At 40.3% G+C, this 20,139-nt stretch overlaps 1 protein-coding gene across 6 annotated transcripts in view; it reads right to left on the bottom strand.

The window, feature by feature from the left end:
• Positions 1–20,139, bottom strand: part of LOC105465664 (fibronectin type III domain containing 3B) — a 364,084-nt gene that overhangs the window by 18,721 nt on the left and 325,224 nt on the right. For all 6 annotated transcript variants that reach the window (XM_011714222.3, XM_011714227.3, XM_011714244.3 and 3 more), the window contains 3 exons: positions 19,444–19,656; positions 3,486–3,652; positions 775–902 (listed from right to left, as the gene is read on the bottom strand). In XM_011714222.3, coding sequence (XP_011712524.2) covers positions 775–902; positions 3,486–3,652; positions 19,444–19,656 — 508 coding nt within the window. The remainder of the gene's footprint in view (positions 1–774; positions 903–3,485; positions 3,653–19,443; positions 19,657–20,139) is intronic.

The raw sequence follows: 20,139 nt of genomic DNA, 5'->3' as shown, positions 1-20,139 counted from the left end.
CATCAATGTTAGGCATAAAGCAAATGTGGCACATATACACCATGGAATATTATGCAGCCATAAAAAAGAATTAGTTCATGTCCTTTGCAGGGACATGGATGAAGCTGGAAACCATTATTCTTGGCAAACTAACACAGGAACAGAAAACCAAACACTGCATGTTCTCACTTACAAGTGGGAGTTGAACAACAAGAACATATGGGCACAGGGAGGGGAACATCTCACACTGGGGCCTGACAGGGGGTGGGGGTCAAGGTGAGGGATAGCATTAGGAGAAATACCTAATGTAGATGACAGGTTGATGGGCACAGCAAACCACCATGGCACAAGTATACCTATGTAACAAACCTGCATGTTTACACATGTATACCAGAACTTACAGTATAATAATAATTTAAAAAGATCAATACTAACAACAACAAAAAGAGAGACTACTTCCCCTCTATAGTAAAATCACAGGTACTTTAGTTTTCAATTACATACAGACTTTGATACATGCAAACCTCACCATCGATGTCAAATACAAATAAACACTTTACAACTCTTTAAGACGAGCATATGCTTGAGAACTGAAAATTGAAGATGAATACCACCATATACGAAATGTAAACTAGGCTTCACACACTCTGAAGAATTATGTAATAAGTACAAGTTAGGCAGTTTCTATCATTGATTTTAAGAAAAATATAGTTCACTGAGTCATTCATAGCAATGAGCAGAGGCATGGAGCCAGCCACACTCAGTCACACATGTGCCATGTACACTGGTTCTTACCTGTTTGTACTCAGATTCTCTTCCAACCAATACCTGTAGAATGTAGTTAACAGGGTCACCTTTCATTGGTGGTACCGTCTCCCATAAAATTTCACATGAATTTCCTTCTAACTGTGTTACTCGAGGTGCTGAAATACAAATCCACACATCCAAGCTCAAAATTCAAAGTATCATGTTAATAGTCAACACTTTAGCACTATTTGTGAGAATCCACGAGAGAGCAAGATTGTGCCTGTGTTTGCCCTGAGAGAGGAGTTTATTTACCCAGCCACTCATAAAACCATCAGGGTGCCCTTTAGGCAAGGAGAAGTTACTCCATGACTAAAAAGCCATTAATGAAAAATCCTTTGCCCATTATCCCATGAATAACAGCTTGATGTGGATCACATCTTTTTTTCTCCTATGGCAACTGAGTATCCTCTATGGCTTAGGCCCTGTACTAGGTATTCTGGGAGATGCAAAAACAGGCAAGGTAAACCCTGTTTTCAAGAAACTTAAGATTTAGTTGAAAGAAGGGGAGAGCAAGGTATGAGACGCATACAAAAAGAAACATCAGAGAATAAAAATGAGAGATACAAACAAAAGACTGGGAATTTCCAGGGGAGGAAAAGAGCATATCTGGGTGGGGATCTAAGGAAAGTTTGAGGAACAGGTGACATGTGAGACCAGTCCTGGAGAATGGGTAGCACTGAAAGCCTTTAAAAATTAAATTATATTTATATATATTTTATTTTTCACCTACTGAACTCCTCATTCTCATTTAAACTAAATTATATTAGTCTGTAGTAAGGCACTTAAAATATTCTAGATTTAAAAAATATTTTCATAACTTCTATGATTCAATATGACATTTTCCTATTTTGTAACTAGAACGTATATCTCCTGTCTGAACCCCCTTATACTTCAACCCCTAATTACATGCAACTAATTCTTTAGAGAGAGTTGTTTCTACTTGCAATTCTGTGTGACACTGTTTCAGAAAAATAATGCTTTGAAGAAGAAGAAGAAGAAGAGGAGGAGGAGGAGGAGGAGGAAGAGGAAGAGGAAGAAGGAAGAAGAAGGAAGAAGGAAGAAGGAAGAAAGAAGAAAGAAGAAGAAAAAAAGGAGCCTATGCTGGAAATACTTGGCCAAAATTCCAAGCATTTTATGAAAAAACTAAATAAGGAAGCCTATCAGATTAAACAGTCCTCCAGCTAAGACAATAATTTCCTGAATCGAAGAGTGAGAGGAAGACAACCTGATCATGTGTCAGAGTGGGAAAACTGCCCTTCTGAAGTAGAAAGGTCGGAAGATGCAAGCACTATCAATGTGCCATTGTATTTTTTGTAAAATGTATCCCCACCAAGAATCACTTTAGAGGCAAAGATAGTACTCCTTCATACTAGAAAGACCACTGAAGTGGGATAATTGATAAATCTAGCCACCCTTCCTCAGTACTAACAAACCAAAGCAGCCACAGTGTGCTCAGACATCTTTTGTGTGATAACTGAAAGGCAAAGCTGCACCAAAGGGCCAGGGCGTTTACTGCCAAAGTGACCTGGCAAGGCCATGCATATGTATGCACATTCATACTTGTTTCTTAGTCACATAAAGAAGAATCTGCCAAAGAGTCTTCAGGGCAGGGAAGCAGGAGCAAGGTATTTACCCTAAACTAATCCTGGAAGGAGCTATGGGGTTCATAGAATCCAAGCCAAACCTTGACCCAGGTCCTGGAGAGTTCCTATAATTGACTTTGTGCCCTGGTTGTAGCTGACACACCTCCTCATGTGGGAGTAGAGAGTCAAACACATATGCAAGGATCTTTTCTGCAGGTTGTACTTTACCCCGCTGTCAGCCTTATTTTGAGCAACAGCTAGATAAAGCCACTTGTGCTGTCTGTCCCCTTTAAAGACAAGCTGCAGGGACCTCCACAAGAACCACAGTATTTGCAGGAGATGAGGCAGGGCCTCAGGAGTCCAGGAGTGGCTGGGTGGACAGGCTGAGCATGCTATGGCTCCTGTTGCTATTTCCTGCCTTGCAAGTTAGCTGCAGTCAGGCATAGCTCTGTGGCTAGAAAACAGGCTGAAGGCTCAGCAGACCCAGTGGAAGTAGGGTCCAGGCAGAGTGTCTTTTGTTCACTAGCCTCAAGAGACATGGGGGAAGATCTGGATATGTGGGGCTCTCATGACTTCTGCAGTACCCAATCCCATGAAGGGGCCAGAGTAGGAAAGTAGTCACCCACAAACTTCAACATAAGTACCCAAGGAGATTACAGCAGATCACTGCTACAGCTTTCCAAAGGCATCGCTCCACACCAAGAGCTGTGCGCCAAAAGGGAAAGGCTGCTGAAGTTGCCTAAGTCAGTCTCTAGGCACCAAAGTCACTGAAAGATCAATGCCAACCTCTGCTTCTCTGAACGTCTAGGAAAGGGAGTGTGATGCCTTCCTTGGTAAACTGTCTTAAGGGCTGCAGCACCAGGAATTAACCCTTATTTCTAACCATTATTGTTGATAAACACGCATACATACAGAGAAAAGTCATTATCTGTAGGCCCTTTCCTTTCAAGGTCTCTCATTTCCCCTAGACAACCCATTGCTCAATCTTCTTTAGAATGTTCTTTTGATTCTATCTTGCTGACATTATATTTAACATCAGAAAAGAGCTTATTTCTATAAGTCCCAACAGTTCCTTACTCTCACAAGAGAGCATGAAAGAATACACAGTCTACACACCTTTGATGGTGGGGGGGACACTTTTGGTTGTGCTGAAGGTATAGGTTTCTGAGAAGGGCCCTTCCCCAGCCTCGCTTGCTGCCTGGATTCTGAAGGAGTAGCATGTGAATTCCGTCAGTCTCTGGACCTTGTAGGTGTGGCTGGGTCCTCTGTAGATTGAAATAAACCTAGAAGAAGGAGCAGAATCAATTAGCCATCTGAACTTCTATTAATGACAAGAAATTAATTATGATGCAAACTACTAGAGCAGATTAGGCCAACTTGGTAAATGCTTTTCATATATTCTGAATTAATAATCAGCCAGTTGCTACATTAGGGTTAAGTTTAATGCCTAAATGTATGTTTTTATAAAAGAAAAACATAAACTTAAGCACATATAAGACTGGAATGAGACTCCTTTAATTAGGATCTAGATTCTAGAAACATCAGAATGTTTTTATTTGCTCATGTTTTTATTTACTAATAAAAAACAGAATTTTCGAATTTTTCATAATGGTAATATCTATAATCTGATAGCATAAACTAATATTCCACTATTTCCTAGGCAATGAAGTTAATGTTAATGGGACACCTAAGAAATAATATGTCCTCTTTAGCCAAATTTTGCAAATAACTGAGGTTTGGCCAGAAATGCTTTGAATTTTAACTTTTATCTTGTCTTCCCAAGAGTTTTTCAAAGCCGCATTCCTCAATTGCTAAGGAGACATTTAGGACTATGGATCGTTGAGAACTCATGTGAAGAGAAAAAAAAAAATACTGTGTTCAGAATCATCCATCAGGTTCATCAAAATCACAGACAAACAGCACAGGTGGGCTGGACAGTTTGGAGTGGCAGCTTTTGGCTCCTTCCCCTATCTGATCCAGGACTATTTTGCACTTCTCTGCTAATTAAGATTTCCACGAAACGTTAAGCATAACAGGCACAAAGATAAACAAACAGGGTCTTATGTTTTAGGTGTTTTCCCCCACGGTCTTGAAAACAACATTTTCACAATAAAAACGTATTTGAGAACTATAGTATGCTGTCATCTTTTTAAAAACCATAGTTTAACTGTAAAATTCTGGAAATAATATAACTTCCCATAAGTCATCCAGGATCTTTAGTAGATTCAGTATTTGAATCCTGCTGGTCCAGTGGACACTTTGAGAACCACTACATAAGTGAATCCAACCACAATGCCTTGTTCCTAGACAGACAGGCCAACGGATTCTCCATTTCCAGGGCTTCGTCACAGCATCTGAGGACAATCCACTGTCTTCAGATACTACTGGAAGTCGACCACTAACAAAATCATAAGCCAAAATGTCTGACTCTTTGGCCAATTTGGCCTAGGGGTAAGCAGAATTTATGTATTCATTTAGCAAACATTTCTTGAACATCTGCTGTGTGCTAGGCTCTGTGGATTTGAAAGATGAGTAAGACCTAATCCCTGTGAGTTAGCTGGTCCTGAGTGTGGGCAAGGTTTTCTGAAGCAGAGCAGCAGCTTTTCCATGTGCTGGAGAATAGTCCCTCTGGATGGATGAATGAATGGAAAAATGAAGACATACAGATCTAAAACATTTTTTTTTTCCTTTTCTTTTTTCTTTTCTTTTCTTTTTTTTTTTTTTTTTTAACAAAGCCTGCCAGAGTCAATGCTTACTTTAAAATATCCACAACTGTATTCATCAGCCTCTGCAATCAAGTTCCTGAGCCCTGGTCATTTCACTTATTTAGTGTTCTGTCTGCTTTGCTGTGTAAGGAAGTGCCTTTTATTAAAGGCTGAACATTTTTAATTTCAGGAAAGCCAGAGTCCAGGCTGAAACCCACAAATACCATGGCAACCTATTTAGCACTCTTGACACATTACTACCCTAATGAAGACATCCTTGCTAATGCTAGAGCCAAACAGCTATTTATTAGCTCAGCCTAACCCAGTCTACAATCTCTAACAGGAGTAATTGCCCTTAATTATATCACAAATTGAAGTCATGGTTTAAGAAGTGAAAGTGTTACATCTTCATTACAAACTTGCCATAAAGGTCAGTTTTTAAAGGAGTTTGGAAGGACTATTAGGAACAGTATGCTTTCCTGCCATGCCACACTCTAAGGAGAGTATTTTTGGAAAATAAGTTCAATGTATATTTGTACCCAGACCCAATTACAATGTAAGCAGCAGCACTCAGTCACAAAGAAATTTACTGAAGCAAATGCAGTACTCTAAGTTTGTAATCTAAATAGAACAGACAACATACATATCAATTTTCAAGTACATCAAAATCTTCTGTTTCTATTTTGTCCTTTAACTTCTTGTTTTGCTCTTGTACTGGAGCATTTTATTAACTTTAAAACTGCATTCCAATCTATGAAAAACATAGTGTAAACAGCTGATAGTAATGAGAAATTTAAAATTTTATTTATGTCTGGAGAGTGTTAATTAGAAATACAAAAATGGCCCCATTTGTGTCTAGAAAAAAGTGGGAGTGACCTTGAAGGCTGTGGTGGAGACATGACTGCAGAGGATTTCACCTTTAAAATTCAGTCACCTTATTTTCAGTGAAGGCAGAGTTAGGCAGCTCCAGGAGGCCACCTTACAGCTGCAATTCCCTGTGGAGAGGAAGTTGGGAACTGGCAGCCTGGTGCTCCCAGCAGAAGGGAGATGAGAAGAGAAGGGAAAGGGGTGGTTCTTTCTTCCTTCAGCCTTTTCTAGAATAAGCATGTGTCTAAGCAGTCCTCTAAGGTAGCCCACTGTCTACTCTGGCAATAATAAATCATGATCTGCTCGTTGCTCTGATCAAAGCCATCACTGCTTTGACTGGCCTGCCTTCCCCAAAACGGGGCATGGGAAGAAATCATGAGAGGGGCATGGAGAAGAACTCTTTTATTTTGTTCTCAGAATGTGTATGGAAATAGCCAAAATAGATGGTAACCAATTCCTATGTCATGTAATTTAACCAGATATTGAGCCCTCAGGAGGGAAGGAGACGATAGGCATGACAGAGGCTCTCTCCTGGGTGAAACAAGTATAAGGTGGGAAGAGGAGATATAAGGAATCCTAAGAGCTTTAGCCCAAGGCAGACAAGCATCAAGTGTCAATCAGGTCATCTAGAAACACTGATGTACCCTGTCCTTTTGAGGCCTGTGCCCTAAGATGAACACACAGGCCCAAGGTCAGAGGGGCTGAGTAATGATAATGATGCAAGATGATCATAGCTAATGCCTTCTGAAGATGTTCTCCAATCATCTCACTCTGAATTGTGACCAAGAGCCACAGGGAGACATCAAAGACAGAGGTAGCAAGTAGGCACATTATTAAAAAGCTGACATTTTCCTCACTTTAAAGGTTTCCCTACCCTTTTGTCTTCTTAAGGAAATAAAAAAGGTAATAGAAAGAGAACTGCAAGAATGAAACCATGGCATGAAAGGGATGAGAAAGACTTGGTACCAATTTTTTATATTATGGAAATCATTTATCACAGTCATTTCCAATTTCATGTCATTTTACTCTTTTCAACAAAAAAATTCATTAAATACACAAGCAAATAGATTCTAGTTAAACTTCCTCTATACCCCCTAAAGATCTGGGTACTTGGTAGGCTTTCAGTAAATGCAATTTCTGAGACCAGAATTGACTCTGTAGACTATGAGACACCAGCGAGTCGTTTAGCCTTTTCATGCCTCCGTTTTCTCATCTGTACAATCAGCGAAATGATGGAACCAACCTCAGAGATATTGTGAGGTTTAAATGGGTTAATAAAAGAAAAGTACTGGCCGGGCGTGGTGGCTCAGGCCTGTAATTCTAACACTTTGGGAGGCTGAGGCAGGCGGATCACAAGCTCAGGATTTCGAGACCAGCCTGGCCAGCATGGTGAAACCCCATCTCTACTAAAAACACAAAAATTAGCCAGGCGTGATGGTGTGTGCCCGTAGTCCCTGCTACTCACGAGGCTGAGGCAGGAGAATCACTTGAACCCAGGAGGCAGAAGTTGCAGTGAGCCAAGATCGCCACTGTACTCTGGCCTGGGTGACAGAGCAAGACTCTGTCTCAAAATAAAATAAAATAAAATAAATAAATAAATAAATAAATAAATAAATAAATAAAATCAAAGTGCTTAGGCTAATCCTGATATATAATAACTCAGTATGTGTTAGTTATAATCATCCTAATGCTGTGAAGATAGGATTTTTAGAAAGGACTCCCTGTGTGTTCTGAGAGACCATGTACATGACTGTCCGCTAACACAGAAGTTATTTTTTCCGGGTGGAAAGTCAGTCGCATGGTAAGAGGCAACCCTGCAGAGCAGGCTGCTGTGTTGGCCTCAGACATGAGCTGTGGGACTACACCTGTGAGGCTGTTTACTCTCCCTCAGGCGGGTCCTGCCAGTGAAGTACAGGCAGAGACGCTTCCTCAGAACACACTGGTGAGGTCTGAATTTGATAGCTCACATAAAAGCCCCAAGCTCTGACACAGCAGGCCTCAGATAACTGTCGATCCTAAATTTCTTTCTGGTAAACCCTAGCATGAAATGTACATGCTGACAGTAATGTCTGGTTCCCCTTGCTCCTCCAGTATCAGACAATAAAGACCTATCAAAACATAATAAAAAGCACATATGCCGACACAAGAATAATATAATTCCTCTTTCATCCCAATTCTGTAATTATTTCCCATCATTCCAGGAGGCAGAAGAAGAGAGAATCTTCTTTCTTCAGGGCCAATGATTTATGGCCGTTTGCATGGTGCTCTTTCTAGGAAGCTCTGCAGGTTATCACCCCTGTGGCTAGAACCACTCAGGGAGAGATTACAAATATTCATCAAATATTTGTTTTACGAAGACTAAGTTAATTTTTTTCTTGCTCCTGTATCTTTTTTAAAAGACCAACTTAATTTCAACATTCATTAATAAGTAAGCCAGAGGCCTTTTGTGATAGAATTAAACATACCAAGCATCCCAAGACACAATGATTGAAGACCACACATTTTAAATGCAGATAAGGATTCCGAAGAGCAAGGCTTTGCCATGAAGAGGAGAATGGCATCTGTCCAGATTTCCTAGTCCTCTCTCTTCCCCTTATATTTAGAATGACCAGGGTCAGTGCTTAGATTCCACCTGCTTATGCACCACAGGCCCTGGGACATCACACCATGGCCAGAAGGCAACAGGAGGGTCCTGCTGTCTTGAAGGCGCTGATCACTACTATTAATACTTCAGTGTGTATTGCTCTGACCCTGGGGAAGGGAGGAGATCCCTGGAATAGGAAGAAATCAACTGGAAACAGGAGGACCTAAAGCAACAGGAAATGGTGAAAAACTCTCACTAAGCCCTCAATACCTTGGTTTCTGACAGCAAGTGGGGCTCAGGACACAGGGATGCACTTCACGAGGAGTCACACCTGCTTAACCCTGGGCTGCTCCCCTGCTCTAGGCTGCTGAGAAAAACTGGACCATCCTTCACCCGCTCTGTAACTCCGACACTGTGGGTGGAGGAGGTGGAGCACAGGGACTTGGACCCAGGAAGACCTGTGCTCTAACCAGCTCTGTGCTTTACTGCCACATCATTCACCCCTGCTAAGTGTCAATTCCTCCCATTTGTAAAATGGGCATAGCATCTACCTCGTAGATTGTTTTAAGAGTCAATGCAATATTTATGTGGCTAAAACCTTAGCACTGAGCCCAGGACACAGTAAGAGCCTGGCATATGGCATTATTCAACGGCCCCAAACTCTGCACCACGAAGGCCACAGGTCACCTTTTGGGGATCTGAATTGTACCCTGAGGACCTCTGGCTCCCAGTTCCTGCTATATAGGCCTCTCCCAGGTTACTGGGGTCATTCACAGCTTTTGACCCAGCAGGAACATGTCAATCTAAATTTGTGATGTTCTGTTGCAGCCTATGCCAGACATTTAGCTCTCCCCAACATATATCACTCATCTAATTTGGTGGCCAAGGAATACAAATAAAATGTTCACTTTGTTATTTTCATGACATGAGCACTCTTGCTGACAAAAGCAACAAGGAATAATGTACATATAGCGGTTCCTGGAACATACTACATGCTCAATAAAGTCACTGAGTCATTTTAGTATGAGTTCAGGCTGAGGCATATGTAGCTACAGGCACCCCTTATGGTACCACAGGAGCCCCAGCCCACCCTGGCAATACCTCTGAGGGGTCTTCTACTCTACCTCCATCCCCTGCTGCCTGTGCCCATGAAGCTGCAGAGGCATCAGTCCCATGACCCAGGCTCCTGTGAGGACCAAGAAGAGGACAAGCACAGTAACACCTGTGGGGCTCAACTGTGCAGGGGGTTCGGATATAACAAAGTGGGTGATAATAGAAGTTCTGCAGTAAGCTGGCCTGGGTCTGAGTTCAGGTTCAACAGTCTGGTAATGGTGCGTTCTATAATCAGGTAAGTTGTTTCCTCCTCTGTAAAGTTGGTACGATAAGAGTAAGTACCCTGTAGCATTATTGAGAGAATTAAAAGGGATGATGAAGGAAAACCCATTAGACAATGCCTAGCACTTATTAAATGTTCCATAAATACCACGGTTTTTAATACTATGTAAATATTATTGTTTCTAACACGAATATTATTAACAAAGCACCAATGCTCACGAGTTTGTTTTACAAGGTTGGAAAAGCTGAAGGAGTCCTCAGAATGGCATCCCTCTCACTTTCATTCCATGAGGTTTTCTTGAGTTGGAGAGAAGAGTTGGGCATGTGACCAACATCAGCCTGTCCTGGCAAGTCCAGGCTAAGAACTGTTGCTGAAAACACCAAGACGGGGCAATGTGCCCAATCTAGGCACTGCCCATAGCGTCGGGCATTTTTACTTAGAGAGAAGAAAGATGGGGAGAAATGCTATCCTACACTAAGAATATTTACTTGGAAAGGGGAAATAAACTGGTTAGAAGGTTGGGTGGGTCATTAAAAGTTTACAGTCTAAATGAATTCTTGATGGCTCTGCCCATAACTTGTTTCAGCTTGGACTGTAATACCTTCTTGAAACAAGACACTTAGATGGCAATAAGCACACATGAGTTTTAATGTTGGTGATTTACCAATGATTAAAAAAACATTCTGCACAGTCGGCCCTCCATATCCCTAGGTTCCATATCTGTGGATCAACCAACTGCAGATAGAAAATAATGGGGGAAAAATGATGTTTGCATCTATACTGAACATGTTCTGCCTTTTTTGTTCTTGTTATTCCCTAAACAATACAGTATAACAATGATTTACATAGCAATGTCATTAATTAGGTATCGTAAGTAAACTAGAGATGATTTAATGTATATGGGAGCATGTGCGTAGGTTATATGCAAATACTATGCCATTTTATATAAGGGACTGGAGCTTCCACGGATTTGTGGGGGGGGCGGGGTGGGAGGGTGTTGCCCTGAAACCAATCACCCATAGATACTGAGGAAACCACTATATGTGATACCATAATGGTGGAAACACATCATCATACATTTGTCCAAATTCATACAGTGAACAACACCAAGAGTAAACCATAATGTAAATTATGGAATTTGGGTAATAATGATGTGCCAATGTCTGTTCATCAGCTGTAACAAATGTACAAACATCCCACTGTGGTGGACGATGCTGATAATAGAAAAGGCTGTGCATGTGTCAGGGTAGGTGGGATAAGGGATATCTTTGTCCCTTCAGCTTAATTTTGCTGTGAACCTAAAACTGCTCAAAAAAAAAAAAAAGACATTTAAAAAACGAAAAACAAAGTTTTATGTGTCTGTGAATACCGAATGACTTTGCTTATTTTATTCTGCTTGCCAGTGAGAGTACTCCATGGCGGGACAGAGCAAGGTTTCAAGAGCAAAAAGATATACACAGATCTTAGCCAGAATGCAGAGACTATTACCGTCACTGTAAACTTGAACGAGTCACATAACTCTCTGCAGCTCAACTGCCAGAAAACAGCTGTCTTGTTCGGTTGGCAGGAACTTTTATGAGATCGAAGTAAATTCTATGACTCCTTATTGAATATGCACTAGAAAGGCAAACAACAGATTCTGGGCATTTTCCAGAAATTCCAGGGGAAGGCTATACTTTTAATTTCAATATTTTAGGCTTTAACATTGTGAAAGTTGACTTCTTGCACTCAAGTGCAACTGAAGGAAGAAGTTCCATCATGTTAAATCTTTAAATGTTCCTTTATTTTAAATCACTATAGGGGGATATATAATATACATGAAAAATTTAGATTTAGAATGTTTCCTTAAAACAGTTTCCTTTTGAAAAAAACATCCAAGAATGCTCTAACTGGCCTATAACTTAAATTCATGGTGGAAAATAAGAGATAATGCTAACGTTTCCACGTTTACTACCTTGTTATCTTATAATCCCTAGGCCAACTACAGGCTCACAGCAACCCATTAACATTAACTTCTCAAAATGCTCTAACCTGCTGACCTAAAATAACCTGTAGTCCACTAAAGGCTGCAGATGGTACCTTTCAAAACATGTTTCACAATATCAAAACTCAACAGCTCAGCAATATTCATTAAAAATGACATGTCTTTTTTTTTTTCTTAATTTCCCTGGGCTCCATGGATTGTGTGTATGTGTATGAATGAGAGAGAGAGGAAGAGATAGAGAATTCCGTATGTTACTCAGGTGGCATTTGGGAACGAATGGTGCTCAAAATAGAAATGGATAGTATTCGCCCTCACTCTGCCAAGAACATGGAGTCTGACCATGTCTATGGAGAAGCAGATGGCATCATGTGGGGAACCTGAGGCAGGGAAGGTGCAATACCTAAACTGATTTTGATGTTGGCAAGAGTCCCCGTTTACCAACTGAGCATGAACGTGCCAACAGCTATTGAGAAAAGAGGTTAATTTCCTAACCCTCTGTCCCTGGCTTTATATGGACCTTTTTTGGCTGGTGAGTGATCAGGCTGTAATACTGTTTCATTAATGAGTGGAATTTTTTATGCTCCTTTTCTAAGAGATAAAATTTCACTAATACCTACTGATGGTGGAAATTCTTTACAAAGAATAAAGGAATAAAACAAAAAAAAATCTTTTTTTTTGTATACTTTAGGCATTAATATATTAAAATGGAGATTTATTTATATTTGAAAAAAGGATGACTTGAATTTCTAAAGACCACCTGAAAAGTTTGCATTCTCCCACTCTCCTACTCTGCTTTCAAGTGTATGCAGTGAAATCTTCAAGGATGCTATTCCCAGAGTTTTCTAAATTTCTACTTGCCTACTAATGTTTTAGTGACCTTGTCTCAACCTGAAAAAAAATGCTATCTAATTCCATTCTGTTATTTTTGTTTTTAGTAAATGAGAGGTAAAACTGCAATCTGACTTCTATTTCCGGTCCAGTTAAGATCTCAAATAGTTCATTTGCCACCTCTCACCTCTGTCTGTGCCTGGACATTTTAGCCTAAGATTGACTAAGCTACTCTGTTTCAAAGGCTAAACTGTTTTTCTAAGAGATAAAACTTCTAAGAGATAAAATGCTCCTTTTCTAAGAAATAAAAAATGTCCTTTTTTTTTTTTTAGATGGAGTCTTGCTCTGTCGCCCAGGCTGGAGTGCAGTGGCGCGATCTCAGCTCACTGCAACCTCTGCCTCCCAGGTTCAGGCAATTCTCCTGCCTCAGGCTCCCAAGTAGCTGGGATTATAGGCATCTGCCACCATGCCTGGCTAATTTTTGTATTTTTAGTAGAGATGGGGTTTCACCATGTTGGCCAGGCTGGTCTTGAACTCCTAACCTCAGGTGACCCATCTGCCTCGGCCTCCCAAAGTGTTGGGATTACAGGCATGAGCTACCACATCCAGCCAAAAACGTTTCTAAATCTTTTTTTCTCCATCAGTTAAGGACTGAAGACAGCTATCATTATTTGCATTTTGTAGGAGGGGAAATTAAGGCAAAAAGAAGTGAAGGGATATGCCTCTAGTCACCTAGAAATCCAGCAACAGATCTGGGATTTTAAGAGATTTGACACCCATGTCGAGAATCATGATAGCCTTCTGATGGATGTAATATGAAAATGTCATTTATCAAATAAAGATGATCATATGGATCGGGGACTAGTCAGAGAAGCACTGGAAACAAATCCTGAGGGTTTCTTAAAGGTCCGGCCCTGAGCTGGCTGCCTCACATCTATTTCATTTAATTCAGCAACATGGTCTGAGAAATATAAGCAGGAGTTTGTTCTATAATAGGCATACACTGAGAAAGCTCACACGTTCTCAGTGCCCATATACTCCAGACTTTTTTTTTGTTTGTTTTTTAAAGAGTCTGGGTCTCACTCTGTTGCCCGAGCTGGAGTGTAATGGTGCGATCACAGCTCACTGCAACCTCAAACTCCTGAGTTCAAGGGATCCTCCCACTTCAGCCTCTGGAGTAGCTGGGACCCAGTGTGTGCCTCCATGCCTGGCTAAGTTTTTAAAAATTGTTTTAGAGAAAGGGTCTCACTATGCTGCTCAGGTTCCCGGCCACTTTTATTACTTGCCTAGTGTGTATTCTTTTAGGGTTTCTATATCAGATTCTTTCTGTCCCTCTCTAATAGCCAACAGGCAGGCTCCTTGTAAACATGACAAAGCCTCTCCAATTTTGCTGGCCAAAAGGAAAAGTGTCCTGGGCACAATGGCTGAGTTAATGGAGAGCAAGTGGTAATTATCTGCTCTATTAGATCCCTCTTCCTCCAGCCCAATTTCATGGAGCCTTGGTTTAAAAAACACTGGCTGTCTGACTAAACCTCAACAACAGATTAACCATAAATGCATTCCTGGAATTTACGTTCTTCCTGCCTCAGTGCTGTATACAATTATCGGGGAACATAGACCCACAAGGGTCAGGACAGGGAGCAGCATCAACTCCAATTCTGTTAGGGCAGCATAACATTTCATTTAACACAGATAAACGCATCTTCAAAGTCATCGGCACAGTGCTACAATCTTAAAACGCACAAGCTGATCCTGTTATTCTAGTGCCTGTATGAGGTTAATGCAGCTTTATGGAAATGTTTACTTTGGAGATATATTTTTCTTGTATAACACGGGAACCAAAGACATTCATATCTTCTGTGCTGGATCTGTTAAGAATAATAGACTTAATCACTCTAAGGCCAAACTAATTTAATTTTTGTTTTGCTGTCTGCTGTCTCTTTTACTGTCTGCTTATTGTTTAATGTTAATTTATCTCCCTCAGCAAGATAAGCTCTCATAGATAGTCCACATACCTCATAAGGCCCAGCACATAGTAGCAATTCAAGAAAAAAAAAAAATCGATGATTGAATGATCATAATCTTATCAATGAAATGAACTTAGTTCCATAAATATGAAGCACTGCTTTAAGGCTGCTTCCTGCATAAATATGGACTGGGAATCTTCAGTATCATAAGCCAGAATAAATGGGAAACAAATGTCCTATCCCCGGGGGTAGAATCCTTTCAACATAGCAAGTCCAGGTGATCTAGATGAATTCTAGGTTGATTTGCCTTGAGCCAAGGGTTTGGGCAAGATGCTCTTTGGGATCTCCTTTATTTACATGAAACATGCCCAAACTTAACGGGAAAGAAAGCACCAGGTCTGAAAATAACCAAATAAAGACAGTTACCTGGAGAAAGACTCAGGGTACCTTTCTGTACTTTGGAGGTTTTGTCTGTAATTTCATCCTATCCCAAGTCTTCATCACTAGTCTCCATCCCAAAGCTCCCCAGACATCAAGTTACAAGATTAGCATCCTTTTAAGACTCACTCAACCTATCATCTTTTCTAAGAAGTGTTCATTTGATTTTAAGCCTACCTTAGATGCCATTCTTCAATTTTCCCTCTATGCCCTGTGCACGTGTCAATCTTTAGGCCTTCCACATCATAATTTGCTTTAAAGCATCTGTGTCCTACCATCACCCACCAGACTGTGAGCTCCTTAAGGGATCTATCTTAGTCATCTTTGTCCATCTAATACTTAAGCAGTGCCTCTATTTGATGTATAAAAATCCAATAATTGTAAGTTGAAATCAAATCAACTTATCAATGTATTTTTTTTCACCTAAATGGCAGAAGGCTTTTGTACAAACCCTACTTTCTTTCTTTTTTTTTTTTTCTTTTTTTGAGACGGAGTCTCGCTGTGTCTCCCAGGCTGGAGTGCAGTGGCGTGATCTCGGCTCACTGCAAGGTCCGCCTCCCGGATTCACGCCATTCTCCCACCTCAGCCTCCCAGTAGCTGGGACTACAGGTGCCCGCCACCACGCCCGGCTACTTTTTTGTATTTTTAGTAGAGACGGGGTTTCACCATGTTAGCCAGGATACTCTCGATCTCCTGACCTCGTGATCCACCCGCCTCGGCCTCCCAAAGTGCTGGGATTACAGGCTTGAGCCACCGCGCCCGGCCACAAACCCTACTTTCTAGAAAATATTTCCCTTTTTATTCAAGAACTAAATAATGTAGGCAGAGCTCTCAACACTTAGCCCTCTGTAGGCATGCAATAAATAGAAGTTTCCTGGGAGGGAGGCTGTAAAAACAACAACAATAACAAAATAACAATGATAAAAATATAACTATCCTTTAGAAGGTTAAAAACATTTTTGGCTGAACATCGCATTTGTAAATCTCTTGGTCACTTCAAATTTTCTGAGTGAGAGGCATAGAAATAAACATCATAAATCAGTGCATCATAGTTGCAGAACCTGAGGGGTTTTGGGACATTAAGTAGTTACTCTTAAGGGAAGTTAGTATTTTTCTTATTTTCTTACTTATGAATAGCAGAGGCTAAAAATATAAAGGAAAAGAGGCAACACGTCCCAATCATTTACAAGGGACTTAACTCACAAATACTCTACAAAGATTTGTTGCTTTAAGGTGAAAAGGTGAAAGGATATCAGAGATCGTCTTCTAGTTTAACCCCTTTATTTAATGAATAAGGAAGTTTAGCAATAGTTGCTAAAATTGACTCAACTCTTTAACATGATAATTATGAAGCACAGATATATTAATTTTCATTTTTCTTCTGTTACAAAATATACTTAAGAAGAACACTTAAACAGCTGGTTAGGACTCCCACACAACTCAGACATCAGCAGCTTTCTTTTCAAAGGCCCACAATGCCTGTTTATAAAGTGTTCATGGTAACACTTTCAGGCTGCTTCCCTCATAAATATGGACTAGGACTCTTCAGTATCGTAAGCCCGAATAGATGGGAAACAAATGTCCCATTCCGGGGGGAAAAATCCTTTCAACATAGAAAGTCCAGGTGATCTAGATGAATTTTAGGTTGAGTTGTCTTAAGCCAAGGGTTCGCACAAGATGCTCTTTGGGATCCCTTTTATTTACAAGAAATATGCTCAAACTTAAGAGGAAAAAAATCTCTTTGAGAGCCCGCAGGTAATAAAGTGAAGTAGAATAACAATGAAGCCTATCTATGGTTCTCGCCTTGGCCACAAGCTGGATATATCATTATTCTGGCCACGTGCATAAGACGAACTTACTGGTGGTTAATGAAATTAACACATATGCTAAAGAATATGTGCTTTACAACTAGAAGCTCCTCTAGCAACAAGCTCAATGAAAAAGACAGCTACCCCTTGGGAGGAAGACACTGTTCTTTTCAACTGCAGAAGCCAGGTCCTAAAGAACCTTGAGGAGACTAGATTGACAAAGGCTATGCTAATAATAAGCATTATGATGTATCCAACTCAAATTGTTTCTCCTTGATATCCGTGTGCCAAGATTCAAAGTTAAAGGCTTGAATTCAAAAGGCCACTCACTACAAGATTTCAGTTTCAAGACACTGACGAAGGTCATCTTCAAACTAAAATTAGGCTGTTTTCATGCTATTAAATCTCAGGAAAATTATTCACAAATAGAATGAGAATTTATTATGCTCGATATTCCCATCACTTTAATAACTTTCTGAGAGCATTGACAAATTTAATTTAAAAAGATAAATTTGGACTCTAGCTCCTATAATTAAGAAAAATACTGTTCCTAATGTGAATTTTTCTTAAATTGCCATTTAAATTTAGGCAAGTCATTTATTTGATTAGGCAAGCCTTGGGCTTTTTGAGGGGGGAAGAAACAACATGTATTGATTACTAGATTCTGCACTATTTTTTGTCTGGCATATTTAAATGCCTCATGCCAGCAACCTCATTTGGAAAAGTGCTTGGGGAGCTTTTGTTCTGTGCCCAGGAGCCACCGTGTCATGGAAAACCTTGGATCAGATTACATGTTTGTATGGTTTTCCCTATGAGGCACTAGTGGGTTGCTGCCCCACACAGGGCAGGATTGCAACAAGAGGGGGTGCCCTTCTTGGGGCAGAGTCTTCACTTCCCATATTTCTAAGACAGCAGTGGAGGCAGGGCACGGGGAATTGGAAGGCATTGGCCTTTATCCCTATTCGGCTAGCTACCAGTTTCAACAACTTTGCTGTGCTTCCCTTTTTTCTAAAACAGCACAACTAGAAGCTATTTTCTAAGGATTTACCACCAATGGAAGACACAGGCCTGGGAAAAATGAAAAGACACTTAAAAATTTCCCCCAATGCTAGTTTTATACATGTATTGTGATTTCTGTTAGTTCACAATTCCTGTTCTTGCCAGCCCTCTCCCATTGAGTAGTCCCTAGCCAGTAAAATAATAAGCCCATGAAAACACATCCGAAGGCACATATAGCACAGTAAGATGAATGATCTTGTGTATCAATGAATATGAATTTAATCTTTCATGAACCTATCAAAGGAAGCCTTAACTTCTCTGTGTTCTCTTCACTAGAACTAATTTCCAAGAGGATAATCCCTTTTTATTCTGTCATTAAAATTACCAGGTTTGCCAGGTCCTCCAAAGTCAAGCTCAAATGTCACATCTTTCAAGAAACCTTTCCTGATCTTTTAAACCAGATGGTCTCTGCCTCCTTCAAACTCCCAAAGCACTTTTTTCCTCTGACACTAACGTTCTACGGCCATTTTTAAAATTGATTATTATGCTCCTAGAGGTAGGGTCTTATGTGATTTTTAATCTTGGTTTCCACTGAAGGCCCACAGGGCTCCACTGTACTGAAATCCATCAGAGCACCTGACTGAAGAGTAGGGGGTGGAGACTGGGACAGGGTTTTCTGTGTAATTAGAACGGGTTCCATATGTGTAGAACAGAATAGTATAATGCATAAAAGGAAATGACAGAAATGCTTCTATACTGACACTGGTTTTGTGTGTCAGTAGGTAAGCAGGTAAGTAGCAGCATTTTGGTTGTCTTGGTTTTATGGTGCTCTCCCATCCCCTTTACCTGATTCTCTGATTAGGGCTTTTGGTAACAGAACATTCTGTCACCATTAACTTTTGCTTGACATCAGATTATTTCTAAATACAGTTTGGCTGACTGTCTTCTGATCGGCCATTTTCAGAGAAAATGAAGTTAGGTTAAACAAATACTATGTGAAAGGCTACATTTGATTTGAACAGCCAAGAGGGTTTCCTGGGTACAGAGTCTTATGAAGAATCTCCTATTTGCTCTGGTTAATTTGATACTGCATTGCCCATAGTTACAGAGTACAATCCCCATCTGTACATCACCCACAGCTATTTCACATTGGTAAACATGTTTGTCCTGATGGTTACTGAATATTTAAAGAGGTAACATCTCTTCCTGGGTCTTATTTCCCTCTGCACTCATGACTAATATAATGCTATTACATAGTGTGAACTTGAATTTGACAATTTCTTTAGATAATTTCTCTCCATTATCTGGTTTGATGAAAGGGAAAAAAAAAGTGCATATTATCTTATGTAGGGAAATCAGGATCTTTAGAATGTTTAGAAATTCCAAATGGAGAATAAAGGGAACAACTCTAGGTATAAAACGCAGGACTCAAGTCAAAGGAAGCCTCTGAACAAGAAGGAAGAGGGTCTTAGTGCAAGCAAATAAGAATGTATGATTGAGATTTCACCCCGCAAGTCAAAGCCACAGAAGCTTCAGGAGCATCCTCACCCCCACTCACCTCTTGTTTCTGTCCTCCAGCTGTAGTGTGTACACCATGTCGTCAGCAGCATGTGTCTTGGAGTTACTGTCTCCCCATTTTAGCTTCAGGCTCTGAGGACCAGCAGCAGCACATTCTAGCCTAGGAGGCAAGGGTGGTAATGGCCGAGTTTTTGCTTTAATGAACTGACTAAATGGTCCAGCTCCAATTTCATTTATAGCCTGAATTCTGATCCTAGAGAAAGGAAAAAAAAAAATACAGACAATGCAGGTTAAAGCAGCAGCAATACTTCATTTGAAATAAACATTGAGCATAGTATTTATTACTTGCCCCTAAAGCAATAACATAGAATGAAGAAAAACAAGTTAACGTAACTCAAGACAAATAGAAGCATGGGGTTGCTAGGTGGACAGACTATAGTCTCCATTAAAAAAAATAATAATAATAGCAAAAAAGCACGGTAGCAAGATATCTCTTAGTTCTTTAATTTTTAAAAAATAGGTTGTTGTCTCAGGGAAGATATCCTAAAGATATGCTTTATATTTTGTCCTAGTTACCCTTCAGCTACCTCATGGTCAGTTTTGGAAGTAGGTGAGCTATCAAGAGTAAACTAAATGAAGGAACAAATGAGTATCCTTCAAAGTCAAAAAACAAAGGACAACTCATCAATAGGACATTTCATGTCTCCCTTTTGCCAGCCTCATCCAACAATCTCTG

Source organism: Macaca nemestrina, chromosome 2 (genome assembly GCF_043159975.1).
Source record: "Macaca nemestrina isolate mMacNem1 chromosome 2, mMacNem.hap1, whole genome shotgun sequence".
NCBI lineage: Eukaryota > Metazoa > Chordata > Mammalia > Primates > Cercopithecidae > Macaca > Macaca nemestrina.
Note: the sequence above shows the minus strand (reverse complement) of the source record. Positions and strands in the feature narration are given on the sequence as shown.